At 46.0% G+C, this 13894-nt stretch overlaps 1 protein-coding gene across 1 annotated transcript; it reads left to right on the top strand.

The window, feature by feature from the left end:
- The first annotated feature begins 4418 nt into the window (after positions 1–4418).
- On the top strand, positions 4419–13393 carry LRRN4 (leucine rich repeat neuronal 4). The gene is made up of 5 exons (XM_074150759.1): positions 4419–4563; positions 5861–6575; positions 7807–8011; positions 9465–9602; positions 10779–13393. The coding sequence occupies exons 2-5, from the start codon at positions 5888–5890 to the stop codon at positions 12115–12117; spliced, it is 2370 nt and encodes a 789-aa protein (XP_074006860.1). The 5' UTR covers positions 4419–4563; positions 5861–5887; the 3' UTR covers positions 12118–13393.
- Positions 13394–13894: the final 501 nt, after the last annotated feature.

Raw genomic sequence — 13894 nt, 5'->3', positions numbered from 1 at the left:
AGAAATGATCTTCCTTGTGTATGTAACGCAGAATACAAAGAGATGATTCGGTGAAACTGCGCCTGAGGAACCAGATCTGTAGCAGCCAGCTCTGCCTGCGGGGGGGGAGCCACACACATCCACTCAGTTGTAAGAGATGTGGTTCTGCCCTGCAATGCATAGGGATCAGTAAAGCAAGGAGAGACTCAAGCAAGGAGGATTCGTGAAACTGCTGGACAAACCAAAACTGGTTTCACGTATCTAAAGAAATACAATGGATAGGTGTTGTTATATCACTGCAGAAATCACTGCATAATTCCTAACTGTCCGGATAGCCCTGATTTTTCTGTCATGTCCTCTGCTTTTTTCCAGTGTCTGTCAGTAGGCTGCAGTGGAATCATTCCCAATTTGTGCCAGTTTAAACAAATTATCGCTTTACATTTTGCAAAAGAAAGAGCCGATATAGCCTGCTTCCCAGCCCTCTGTACTTCCCCCTCCTCAGCACTTTTTACAGTTTTCCTTCAGTAGAGGACTTGCCCAATTCTCACTTGCTTGACACAGGCCAAGTATTTTCCTCAGAGTGTGAGAACCACCTATAACAGATAGTCCAAGTCCAAACACTTGCAACATATAAAACCTGCCCAAGGGTGCCGTGGGAGAACTGAATGCACATCCTAGTGCCAGCACTTCTTCCACAGGCAGCACTTTTCCAGACTTGGCCTCCACTTTGGCTCCTGAGCTGCAGTCAGGGTTGTGACTGTGCCTGTGTTAGAGCCCCTCGTTTGGCAATGACAGGCTCCCGTAAATTGTTTGTCGGGAAGTACAGCCCCGTGCTTGCCACTCTCGGAGCAGAGCTTGTCACACGACTGTTGCATGGAAGCCCTGTAGTTGCCACCTGTCACCTAAATGATCTGAACACGTGAATGCAGAGATATGAGAACTTTGGATCTAGTTCTCATTAGCAGAGCGTGTGGTGCGTTTTGCTGCTAAGCAAACACACCTCTTTGCAGTCCAAGCTGTCTGGGCGTGGATTTCAGAGAAATGATCAAATATTTCCGTTTTATTTCCTGCCCCTCCCTCAATCTCACTCCATGTGTCACAAGCAAAGGCTTCCTGCTGCTCTGTGAGGAGGAGTTCTGTCAGCTCATCGTGGCAGGCTGTAAGTCTCATCCTTTGTAATTTTAGCTTTAAGGGAATGATCCCCTGCTGCTGTCCTCTCTCCATGTTTCTTTAGATCATCAGCTATCTTCCTCCTTGCTCCACTCACCTTGCACAGCTTTTCCATGACAGGTAAGGAAAACTTAGGAAAGAACTCTGGTTTTATCCAAGCGTGTCCCAGCCAGACTCCAGACATCCCCCTTAACACAGACAGGGTGGTACCACACCCTCCCTTAGTCACGCAGTAACTTGTCTAGACTTGGCTTTTGCTTGTTTGTACCACCTGATTTATACATAGGGTTAAAGACCATAGGCTCAGTGGTCTATAGTAACTGAGTTATTAATTGCACGGTGCCAGGTGTGCAAGATGTTTTACACAGAGAGTGAAAGCAGGACTGGGGCGTCTGCCCTGAAATTTCGCAACGCAGAGACAAAATCCTGGACAGGAATGTTGTTTAGATGAAAACAAAAACTTTTAGGAAATTAATACCTCGGCTCAGCTGCAACCCTATTCTGTCCATTGTGCTTAATTAAACCAAAGTCAGGTCAGGGTAAAATGCTACCCATGTCAGCTGGCTGCTGTCTGTTCTTACTCTCAACAAATTCCATAGGGGATTTCACCACTGCCTTCAGCATGTGTTACTGCAGTGGACAACACTCCCCCCCCCCTAGTTTTCTGAAACCTCAGGCTAAATAATCCTGTTCTTACATTCTCCCCCTGTTCTCTGTAGGTCTTGCTTATGCTTGCTCTGTGGACTGACCTGCAAAATACTTCTTTTCTTTTGTTGGCCTTAAAAGCCATTCTCCAGATTTTTTCAGGATAGTTTCATTCTTAACCATCACTTGGATCACGGCCAGTGAGAAACATTCATCTCTTAAACTTTACAGCCTGGTACCATCCTCGCCTTCTCCTGCTCTCCCCAAGCTCTGCTTATCTTGGTGTCACTAAGGAATGCAGGACTCATCCCGAGCATTCCTGCAAGCAAAGGGGTTTTGTCCAGCACTGAATCGGCCCCGGGGAGGGGGCGTCTGGTTCAGCTCTTTGTGTATCATCCATGCAAAAAGGCTGACAAAAATGCCTGCCTTTACTAAACATTCCTGCAGGTTGCCACTGAAACTCTTAGAAAAGTAGAAAAAAGGAGAATAATAATCTGAAGAAACACAGCAACATGAGAAAAGGCCAAAGTGACTCACAAAGGGGAAATCTCTGCCTTCTGCTACCAGATGATTTCAAAGAAACTGGTGAGAGATGGCTGCTGTCTGCCCTGGGAAACCTTCACCGATACCTGGGCAGCTGTTTGAGACGCAGTGCCACAGCAGGACTATTCTAGATGATTAGAGTTTGCAGCTAGGCGAAGAACTGGGAAAATACAATGCCTGCCTCAAAAACTAGGCATCAAAAAAACAGAAACAAAGGTGAAAAATAAGAACAGAAAAAGCTAATTTTCCAAGGGTTCTCTCCTTCTTTGTAAGAGGTTCTCTGCAACACTCAGAAATCAAGCGCATCCGGGCAAAGACTCCACCTGGATTTCACCCTCACTGAAATGAGTGCTCCGCTTGCTGGGCTGCTTTTCCAGGCTTACAAGGCTGCTTGTCTCAGCCTCCAATATGAAGTCAGTAAGGTTGGACATACGGGTAAGGCAGCATTTGGCTCACCAGGTTTCATGGATTAGTTTTTAAAGAGATTAAAAACAATAAAATAACCAATGAAAATGCACTGTTTGTAAATACTGAGCTAACGGCAACAAACAGCGAAGGTACTTAATAGACCAAGGCAAAGTGAGGGCACCTCCCTGCTTCCCAGTTTCTCAAAGAGAAGCTTTGCAGGCAGCAGGTCTGCAAAGCCAGAGGCAAGGCAAGCTTTCCACCGGCCTGGCAGAGGCTGGACTTCCCTCCTATTATACCAAATTCTTCAGATTTTTTTAACTTGCTTCAATTTGCCCTTTGAACCACAGATCTCTGAAGGTACCTGTAAGTGCGCACGTGCCCGGCCTGCAAGCTGCCCTAAACGCAGGCCTGTGAGCTGCTCCACCAGGGTTAATCTGTGGGATTAGCCTCTCATTTAGGAAACTATTTGTCTTGCCTTAGAGCCATTCCACACGGGAACAACCCGTACATCTCGCCCATCCTCCAAGGGAACCGCAATGGCTCCCGAGAGTCCTCCTAAAAGACGGTATCTTGTTCTGTGGATGTTCTGGTGTTTTTCAAGGCTCTCTCCCCACGCAGATAATGAACGACATGGTCAATAGATAAGGCTTGTGTACATGCAGACTCAAGGTTTTTGGGAAGGCAAGACCTTTATCTGCACTTTGGCACCAAAGCATACAGGTCTGTGTTGCCTTCATGTCATGGAACTGTTTTGTTGTCCTGACAAATGAAAAGCACTGACTACTGTTGTCCCTGGAAATTTTAATCAATTGTCTTATAGTAGCAACTGAACAACCCCCCTTTTGCTTTTACTTTGGAGCAATCTCTATCAATTCATCCCTTTCCAGGTCCTGGCTTTATTCTCAGCCCTTGACCAGCCTAATTATTATTTGAATGGCGAGAATGCTGAGAAACCCAGCTCAGGGCAGGTCCCTTGGTGGGAGATGTTTTACATTGTCAGTCTTACTTATCCAGCAAAGGATGAGAGAAGGAGCAGGAAGGGAATTCTCCCAAGCTACACAGTACAGCAGATGCTGAACAGAGAACACAACCCACGCACGGCAGGACTGAGAGAGGCCTCCCAAGTCCGTCACGCGCAGTGTGAAATGCCACAGACCTTCTCCATCAGCCAAGAGAATTCCTCTCTGTGGGAGCGGCAGGTGAGAGTTTTGCTTTTGACATTTCCCAAGGGCCTCCTTAGAAAAGTCATTTGTCCTGTGTGAACATTTCCAGGACTTACTCCCGAGTGCAAGAGTCTTAGAAAGACATATAAACACTTGAAGCCTTTTATTGGCACCTAGAGAGCGACCGAAGCCTGTGTCAGCGGACAGAGCTTTAGCTTTACATCATCCTGACCTGTCAGCAAAGAAACACAATAATTCCTCTCCCTTCCCCCTCTGTCAGAGGAAGACATGAGAATTGGGACTAGAGACACTGATCTTTTCCCTTTACCCCCCTCTGCTTAGACAAAGACAGAGGGAGCAGCCTTGCCTGAGTGTTGGGAAATAAGAGCCCTCCCACCCACCTCCTGCCAGGGCCAAGGGAGCGGGAAAGCTGCCTGGAGCCACCCCCTCTCCAGGCCGGGGAAAGCTGGATGCGGGGGAGCAAGCCTGGAACAAACCTCGCCTGCGTTTGTGGGCAGAGCCGCGAGCAGGGAAAGCTGGGAACAGAAAAGAGGCATTTCATGCTCTCGGCTGAGTCACCGAAGTGTATAAAATCAAGGCTAGGCGATCGGAGTCACACAGAGGGGAGGCACGAGGCATCAGGACTTCTGGACAGGTACGTGCAAGCGGATGCGGTTTAGAGCCAGCGACTAAGATTATATCTAAGATCAGGATCTAGCAGTCCCATTCCTCCCATCCTCTCCCTGCCATGTGCTGGGAATCCAGCAGCTCCAGTGACCAGGAAGCCCTGAGGCTGCTCAGCTCTTGCCTAGTTCCAGATGAGAAAAAGGACGCAGGCAACGAAATTATACTACTTTGCTGGTCCCTACTTTAAACATGGGATAGCAACAACAGATGACGGTCTGGGCAAGACCTGGCACCATTCAGGGAACAGCAAGTAGCTATTAAGGTTTGGAATAAGTCTGCGACACTTCATACTACATGGGGCTTCAGTCACCCCCCTACACTGTAATATATTTTTGGATGAGGAATGAACATTATGATGCCTGGCAGCACAAAAGACATCTCAGTAATAAAAGTACTAGTTTTGGGCTGTGGTTAATTCCCTCCTCTGACACAGATTACCTGCGCAGCCTTGGACAAGTCATTTAGGACTTTTTTTTATTTTTTCTTCTTTTGTTTTAATGACAAAGACAAAGCTGGGGTGGGATGAGGAGGGAGCACAGAGGGAACCGTAACACTGAGTAACATGCTTTTTGGCACCAAGGCCTTTCGGGCTGTGATCCAGGAGCACTCTCCATATCTGACCACTTTCACTGAAATGTGGTTCAGAAGCTGCATTTTTTCAGCACATCCTTTCCCCAGGAGTTGGAGCATGTAGCATGTCTGCAGCGCTCACCTGCAGCTGGGCCCCAGCCCCGCCACTGCCTGGCAGACAGGCTCCAAGGCACTGCCAGTGGGTCAGGAGCAGAGGAGTAGGGCGAGTCCCGAAGTGCAGCTCTCCTGCAGCTTGAATAGTACCAACTGGTATACCAGTATAGTACCAACTGGTATTTGTATCCTGGAGTAGCACTGGCCCTCCCTCGTAGCTCGTACGCAGAGGCAGCCAAGCAGAGAGACTGGGAAGCCCACCTCCTACGCTGCTGCTGTTCTGGGTGCCAGACTGGTACCGAGCGTACCGGCGTGGGAACTGGACATGATACAACTTGGTTGCTTTCAGTATGAAAAACTGAGATTGCATGATGCTTCTGTCCCCAAGGGTTCATGTTTATCTAGGCTTAATTACAGAAAAGACATTAATTATCACTTCCGCTGTCTGGATGCAATAGGAAAGGACTTAAAAATGTTTCACCTTTAAATAGCTTGTAGCTGCCTGGAGAGATTTAATTTAGCTCTTAATACTGATGTTTTGTTTTCCCCTCCCTGAAACAAAAATTAAACCGATCTTGCAGGTTAATTGCAAGCCACTTAGGAGAAGGATGTTTTCACGTTTGCTCATCCTCACTCTTCTGGTGGGGAGCACGGCATCGGGCCCAGTGAGCAAAGCAGAGTCTGCAGCATCCAGGGATGTCACCACCTTTTTCCAGCTGGCTCAGGAAGACTCTTGGGAGAACGTTAATCTCACCAGCATGTCCTGTGAGGATCAGAAGAACAGGACCTGGATCACCCTGCAGCTGACTAACAGCAGCCTGACGGCCTTCCCTGTCTGCCTTCCAGAAACCCTGGAGACCTTGGATCTCAGCAACAACCTCTTAGAAGAGGTGAACGGCACGGAGATAGCAAACCTCCCGCGGCTGCGCATCCTCTCACTGAGGCAGAACCATCTCCAGGCAGTCAGGTGGGGATCCGAAGCCCTCAGCAGTCTCATCTCTCTGGACTTAAGTTTTAATAAACTGTCGTCTGTGCCATCATGCCACAGCTCTGCCCTGCCTAACTTGAGGTGGCTGTCCCTGGCTGGAAATCCACTGATTGAAATCCAGTCGCTGGCTTTTTCCTGTTATCCTCAGCTACAGTTCCTGAACATCTCTGCAACACTGCTCGGGCAGGATGACAGCAGAGGAATTAGCAAGTCTGCTTTTGCCATCAGTGCATCTCCCAGTGAGGCCACAAACAGGCCCGGAAACACTATCAAAATACTTGATCTGAGCGGCACTTTTCTTGAGAAAAGTAAGTTTCTGGATTTCCCACTGTAAACATGGGGCTTGGTCAGGCCAGGGGGAGCAGAAGCCTTGGTGGGACGATGGCTTCCATCCTAGCGGAGCCCAGGGTGGAGGGGGTGGTGGAGGGGGAACAACTCATGCTGAAAGCTGCAAATAGATGGTCCAAGCGTGCACGGCACTCTCCAGCTGTGATGCAACTGCTGGGGGGGAAAACCCTCACACAGACCAGCCTCCCAAAGGAAGGGCAGGGAGCAGACACCACTAAACAGGACTGTTTGTCCCACTGTCGTCCCACACCTCTATCCTAATTCCACTGTCAGCCCTGAGATTAGCTCTGGGACATGCAGGAAGAAGTTTGTTTCTCTTTCCAGACACGCTGCTGAAATCTTTCTTTGTCTATCGCGAGTTACACTCTGCTTTATACCACTGTATTGAAGTTGCACAGAGAGAGGCTTTTTGTGTCAACCACAACCAGCCAAATACTTCCGCACAGGGAGACAATCCCTGCCCTGAGCAATTTACAGCATGACTTTCTTCTTTTGTCTGCCTCCCTTGCCGGCCTCAGTTTATAACTGAGGTGCTGGGGCGGACACATGTTAGATGCCTTGCCCAGCTGCTCTCAGCCGGGGGCAGGGCCGGGACCTTAGGGACTCCTCAAGCTAGAGGTTTCACCTCAACTCACATTTAACAGATACACCACCAAGTTTCCTCCATGAATTTGCCTAATCCCTCTTGTGCTAGAGAGTTACATGATTCAGTCGTGGCATGGAAAGGCACCTTTTTATAAGACCTATTCTTTCAGATTCATGCCTCTCAGTTCTTTTTCCTGTGCTAGGAGAAGTAAGTTATTTGCCTTTCTCACACCAGTTAGGACTTTGTAAACATCTCTAATCTCCCCCTACCCACCACTTCTCTGAGCAGAGAAATCCTTGTTCATTTAATCTCACTGAACACGAAAGCTATTCCATATCTCTTATCAGCTTTATTGTCCTTCTATCTTCCCTTCTTTTCCTCTGTCCTACGACAGCATGACTTGCAGGTAATATTATAAAAATGTGATTGCATGGGTGTTTATACACTGGTGTATTGATGCTTATTCTATTCCTTTCCCAAAGAGAATAGCTGCAGATGACCACAGAGATGTTTTTATATCTCTATGAATTCAAAACTTTTTCTAGGCAGAAATCCACAGGAATGTTCTATCTAGGCAACAGGTATAAATCTTTTTTCTGCTTCAGTTCAACCAGAGTGGACCAGAGACTTGCCCAACCTCAGATCACTTTACCTAACAAAGATGTCACGGTTAAGAAGCCTCGATACTGACTTCTTCAAGTCCATGCCTGGCCTCCAAGAACTGAACTGTCAAGACTCCCGCTCACTGGGTTTCGTGAGGACAGAGGTGTTTGACAGTGCTCCTCATCTGAACCATCTCTCGTTTGAGAAGTGAGTTGTCTTCTTTTTTGTCCTTCCTCACATGAGGTTGCCTTTGTCTCACAGCACCGTGGTGCCTGGGAGCCGATTTTTATGCCGAGTTTGCTTGATATCAAGTATTTAGGAAGGAGGTATGGGATTGTGTGCCATGGAGAAACATGCTGTCTTATACTCAGGTATGCCATGTAAAGCCTGTGATGTAGACCTGATAGAGCAGAAGAGCTGATACAGCCCAAAGAGGTGGCATGAGACTCATAGCACAGTGGTTGCTTGAGATCGCATCCATCGTGTTCCCATTAGATTAGCATAGATCCACTGAAGCCCACTTACGATACAGACCATGCTTCCAACATCTACAATGGCAACCTCTCACCAGAGGAGAAGCAGGTCACTGAAGATTCTTTGCTCTACAAAGGGTGAATGCTGACAGTTTCCTAAAATCTGCAGTCAAAAATCCTGTCCCTCCCACTTCTAGTGTGAGATTAATATAGTTCCTTGTTCAGTATTACTAAAAACAATGGTTTAGTCCTTATTCAAGGGGTAACACCTCAGTCTGATTTTCTTGGTATGTCACACATCCATTGAAATACTAAGGGAAACAAAAATCTGAAAGTTATTTATCAAAATAAGAGTAGGTGAGCTGCACACAGAACAGTGCCTAAAGGAAAAGATTTCTATAATAGAGGCCTAGATTATACCGATCAGAAAACAAACACTAGAACACTGGCTGTGCTGTAGAAACCAGTTTCAGGAAAATAAACCTATTTTAGCAAAAAACCCCAATGGATTCCATCTCCCACTAGATTGCCACACTGAATTTATACAGCACTTTACCATACCTGCAGGAATACCAGTTCAAAGTGCTAAAAATCACGACCCAAACTTAAAAAACAAAGGAGTAGCCATTAAAGTCATAGACAAAAGAGAGCGTCTGAGCACTCAGACTGCAGGGAGGTCACATTATCACACTATTTCTGCAGCTAGGACAGCTTAACAGCAAAGGCAAGCCGGGTCTTCCTGTATTAGTCATTTGACTTCAGTAGGTGAGAGTCTATACTGTGAAAGAGGCAATTAACATGAAGAGGATGATTAGCATGGAGAAAGTCAAGCCATTACAAGCAGACCTGAGTGTAGCTGAATGCACAGTGGCAGAGAGATCATCTTTCACAATAGTCCCTTGCCAAATGCTAGCTCCTTTCCCTTCCAGTTGCCATCTCTAAAGGTATTATCTCCTTACAATGCTTTCGTTGTGCTTTAACACACAGCAGCTACACTGTGCAAATTATAGACATGGGCAGGTATTAGCCTGGACTTTAAACTGCAGAATGGTGGTGTTGGTAACTGGCTACTTCCAAGGGAACTGGGAATATTGCTTTGTGTTTTACACGCACTTGGATACTAGACACACTCCAGTCCTTGGAAGGTAGCTCGGTGTTTGCTAATTATTGCATTTGTCATCTTGTAGCTGTAACCTGAGTTCCTTTAATCCTTGGAATATCAATTCATCGGACAGAATCATCATCAACTTGTACGGAAATCCTCTGTTATGCGACTGCCAGCTCTCCTGGCTGCTCTCCAAGCCCAAGAAAGTTGTGCTGCAAAAGTAAGTGAGTTTGAGATAAACTAATGCTCTTCAGACACAACTTAAATGTGTAAGTTATTTGGGGACCAAACATTCACTACCATCTAAGTTATTCAAATCCCTTGTGTGCTCTTCGTTCTTCCCTTCCACAAGAGGTAGAAATGCAAAATAAAGTCCCCTTAAGGGACAAAGCATGGCTGAATTATATTTGAATGTGGACAAATGTGATGGGCACATGTAGAACAGTATAAAGTGTTAATAGCTGTGGATTGTACTTTAAGGTGAGAATAGCTTATTTCCTCCCTGTTTCTGTTCATCTTTCTCTATTAGCTGGAGATAAAAAATGGGCTGTCTTGGTGGCCTTGATGGGCTGGCACTGGGAGAAGGAACTGGAAGACCTTGCAAGAACTTTAGCAAATTACTTCCTCCTTGCCCTTGCATTCCCAAAGCCTACATCAGCACAGACAGTCAACAAAATCCCTTGCAAATAGCACCATTTGTCACCTATTGTTTTCATGCCCTCCTACAGTTTTACAGACTAATTACAACAGGCTGTAGTTAAAAGAAGTATTTTGCATATGTATGATCTCTCCTCCTTTTGAAAGGCCACCAAGAAGATTTGTCATCGGAAGAGAGCAGGGAAGTAGATTAAAATTAGGTTGTTTCTCATCAGGATGGGTTTAGCAGTTGCATTCTTTACAAAAACATGCAATGTCTGAGTAAAGAACTGGAGCTTAGTTACTTAAAAGCACATCCTGTGTCAGCACAGCTCCAGCTGCCCAAACCAGCTGGCTTAAGGATCTTGGGCACCTTGTTACATCTCTCTGCATGTGTTCCCCACTTCGTGTGACCCTTTATGTCAAGTCTGACCCTTTATGACAAGTTGCCTTGAACCCTGACACTCTTGCGAAGGTTCACGGTCCTTGTATCAAAGGGTGCTTCCTCTCAGGCAAAAGATGTTCCTGCACCTTAAAAAAAAACCAAAAAAACCCCAGTCAGCTAAGCTCTCAGTGCTGTGGCAAGCCATCTGCCGAGCACAGGACTATTGCTAAGACAACATAGCTTTGGTCTAGGTTTCACGTCTTTAACATAAAGGCTGGGTTTGGACAGCATGTTGCCAATTCCAATCCAAGCAGCCTTACAGGAACCTGTAATGTTCTTGTGGGTCTTTTCTATTCTAATTTGTCCTCTCTGCAGGGCTTGGGAGACTTTTTGCAATACATCCCAGGAAGATTGGGGCAGACCCTCAACTTCTTTTTCACTGCTGGAGCTCTACGATAAATGCCAGTCTGAGAGAAACGTTACTCTGCCTGATTCAAACACTGCCTCTCCCAAACATGATGCTTTCAGCCTTACCAGTTACAATGCCACTACTGTAGTAACAACAACAGCCTCTGCTCCGCTAATCAAAGACACTTACACCAGCTCCCTAATTCAGAGGAATGTAATGAGCACGACGGCAGCCAACCCCACTGACCTGATGCTGACAAAGGCCAACAGTTCCTCCCACGAGGAGGAGGCAGTTTCCGAATCCATGAGCAATCCCCCTTCCTTCACATCTGTAACCGTCTCCACCTCCCTGGGTTTTCTCCAAGAGCTCTACAGTCAGTCCTCAGATTATGGCTCCACGAGTCAAACTGACACAGATCAGCTAAAGGGAGAGCTCAGAACAACTGATGCGACGTTTCCCCAGGAAGGCCCACTGAACCAGCCCACTAGTGGTTATTCTACTAAAGCCACCCGGAACTCCACTGCCACTCACCATTTTATCCGCTCCTTGGCCACTCATGCTGGGGAAGGTACACCACAAACCAGCCTACCACAGCTGAACTCCACAAGGACCAATGCGCGGTCAGAGCCTGCATCCGCCAGACCACCGATACAATATGTAGATGACTACGATTACGATCAACAGTCGACGGAAACCCCAGTGCAACTGGCATACACCACCTGTGACTACAACCCTTGCAGGCACCTTCAGAAGCCGTGCAGGGAACTGCAGAGTGCATCCCAATGTTTATGTCCTGGCATGTCGAGGGAAGATGAGGTTCCAGATCCACCAAGGCTCAGAGAGGTGTCTGAAGTTACAGACAGCTCTGCACAGATACACTGGTGTGCCCCAAATTCAGTTGTTCGTACCTATGAGCTGGTGCTTCATGCCCAGGGCAATGAGGACAGACAGTTTGTCTTGGACAATATTTATTCCACAGCAAGGCAGCACACTCTGTACAATCTGTTACCATACACCACTTACCACATTTGCGTGACTGCTTCCAACAAAGCGGGGTCAAGCCAGTCAGCGAGACAGGGAATTCTAGGTAATTCGTGCACCAGATTTAAAACAAAGCCCAGCTACAAGTCTGTCTTTGCTGCTCTGTCTGCAGCAAGCGGACTCTTTCTCATTTCCACTATCATTTTGTCTGTATGTCTGTGTAAGGCATGTAAAAAGCCTCAGAGTGAGCAATATGGTACACACTTAGTCTCTTATAAGAACCCAGCATTTGATTATCCGTTAAAACTACAAACCACTAATTAGGTCTAGGCGATCGTTCTACACATTCAAAGCTCACTGTCTCTATCACCTTGGTACGTTTTCATGAGACTCCCAAAATGTCCTTCAGCAAAACTATGAAACATCGGGCTTCATAAAAACTAATAATGGAGGTAGTCAAACAGAAAAAAAGCCTTTGGACTCTTGTTCATGTGCTAAGCAGCAGCAAACCTGGACACTAACCTTGAAAAGTTGTTTTTATAATCACCTACAAATACACCAGCATCCATTTCACACAGTGAGAGGCTGCCTGGCCAGCTGTCTGCCTCTAGCATCTCTCACGGATACAGTCTGCTGAGAGCCAAGATTCATCTAGCTAAGCAAGATAGACTCTGCTTTTATTCGCATAAGTGAAGCTGGGTTTCCAGTTTCTTCTAATGTCCACATAAAGGTATTATCCAAAAAGAGAGTACTACTGGAAGGTGTGAGAGAAAGGCCTCCTTGAGCTCAGTAGCAAGGTACTGTGCAGATCTAACTCCATTAAATAACTCCGGTCACTGCAACTGCTCAGCCCAACTTCAGGAAAAAGAAACATGAAGATTAATTGTAAAAATGGACAGTGAAGGATCCTTAGGGCAGGAATAATTGTTTTGTTCTGACTTTGTATGGTGTTTTCCACAACTGAGGCTCCCGAGTGCTCCCACAATACCAATTTACAGGCAGGGAGGAGCTTGCAGTACAGCAGTAACACACAGAAGGGGAGACAGCATTAGCATTTACTTCACAACTGGTTTTAAGCAGAGATGATTGCTCAGTCCCACCTACAGATTTAGCAGGCTGACTAATTACCTCATGCAGAGGCAAAGAGCCAAGTAATGAAACAGTTTAATGAGTATGTTGCTGAGATCTGAAAAACTGAAATCCCATCCACTAGCAGCAGAGTTACGCCAACATCTTTCAAATGTACTTTTGAGTACTAATTTCTGCTACAAAAATAGTAAGAGATGCTGAGAATCCCAGTTCTTCAGCAGGTTTTAGCTTGCCATTAAAATTCAAAGAGATGTTTGTGTAAGGGGAAGCATTTGTCCCAATCAAATACTACCTATTCAGAGACCCATAGGTTTATGTTCTGGTAGCTGCGTGTTTCTGCTGGTGTATACTGCTGTAGCTGTATAGTACAATATGTAAAATCCCCCCAGATCTCAGAAAGTGAAAGGTGCTATACAGTGTAAAAGAGTCTCTGTTCTGTTCAGTTTTTTTTTTTAATGCTTCCAGTATTAATGGAAATAAAAGCTACAGAGTTGAGTTCTGGTTCTTTGTTAAAGATCTAGATCTTTGTGTTGCCTTTACCATCTACAACATTTAGCCTCAGAAATGAACTCAAACATTTCATTGTTTTGGAACAAACTTTCAGCATATAGTAATGTTTTTATTATGGTAAATCTGTATTATCGGATGTCATAAGAGCTTTTCTGTATGTCCATAAGGTGGCCCTTGCCATCCTCACCACTACTGACTTGCAGTCCTTTCATGCAAGTTTGTCCTTTCCCCTACACCAGTGGCAGTGACACCGTCAGTCGACGTTGCAAATTCCTGCCGTGCCTGTCTGGAGCTTGGCTGAGCCCCATGACTCAAAACTCACAATAGAGGCGAACTGCAAATGAAAAAGCTAGGATGGCATCACCTTTCACTGTGAAAATCTCTTTTATTTTCACATTCTGGCAGTTTAGACCTTTCTTTGTTTGGACTTAGATTTTTCTTTTTTTTTTTTTTTTTTTTTCCCAGCCTGTTTTTTTCCCTGCATATTCTGGAATGTCTTGTG

Source organism: Numenius arquata, chromosome 7 (assembly GCF_964106895.1).
Source record: "Numenius arquata chromosome 7, bNumArq3.hap1.1, whole genome shotgun sequence".
Lineage (NCBI taxonomy): Eukaryota > Metazoa > Chordata > Aves > Charadriiformes > Scolopacidae > Numenius > Numenius arquata.
Note: the sequence above shows the minus strand (reverse complement) of the source record. Positions and strands in the feature narration are given on the sequence as shown.

What these genes read in the sequence shown, in the direction of transcription:
- LRRN4 (XM_074150759.1), top strand. Translation starts at nt 5,888, where the DNA reads ATGTTTTCACGTTTGCTCATCCTCACTCTTCTGGTGGGGAGCACGGCA. An exon ending in CGGCACTTTTCTTGAGAAAA is followed by an intron (nt 6,576 to 7,806) that starts GTAAGTTTCTGG and finishes TTTCTGCTTCAG; the next exon opens with TTCAACCAGAGTGGACCAGA. An exon ending in AAGAAAGTTGTGCTGCAAAA is followed by an intron (nt 9,603 to 10,778) that starts GTAAGTGAGTTT and finishes TCCTCTCTGCAG; the next exon opens with GGCTTGGGAGACTTTTTGCA.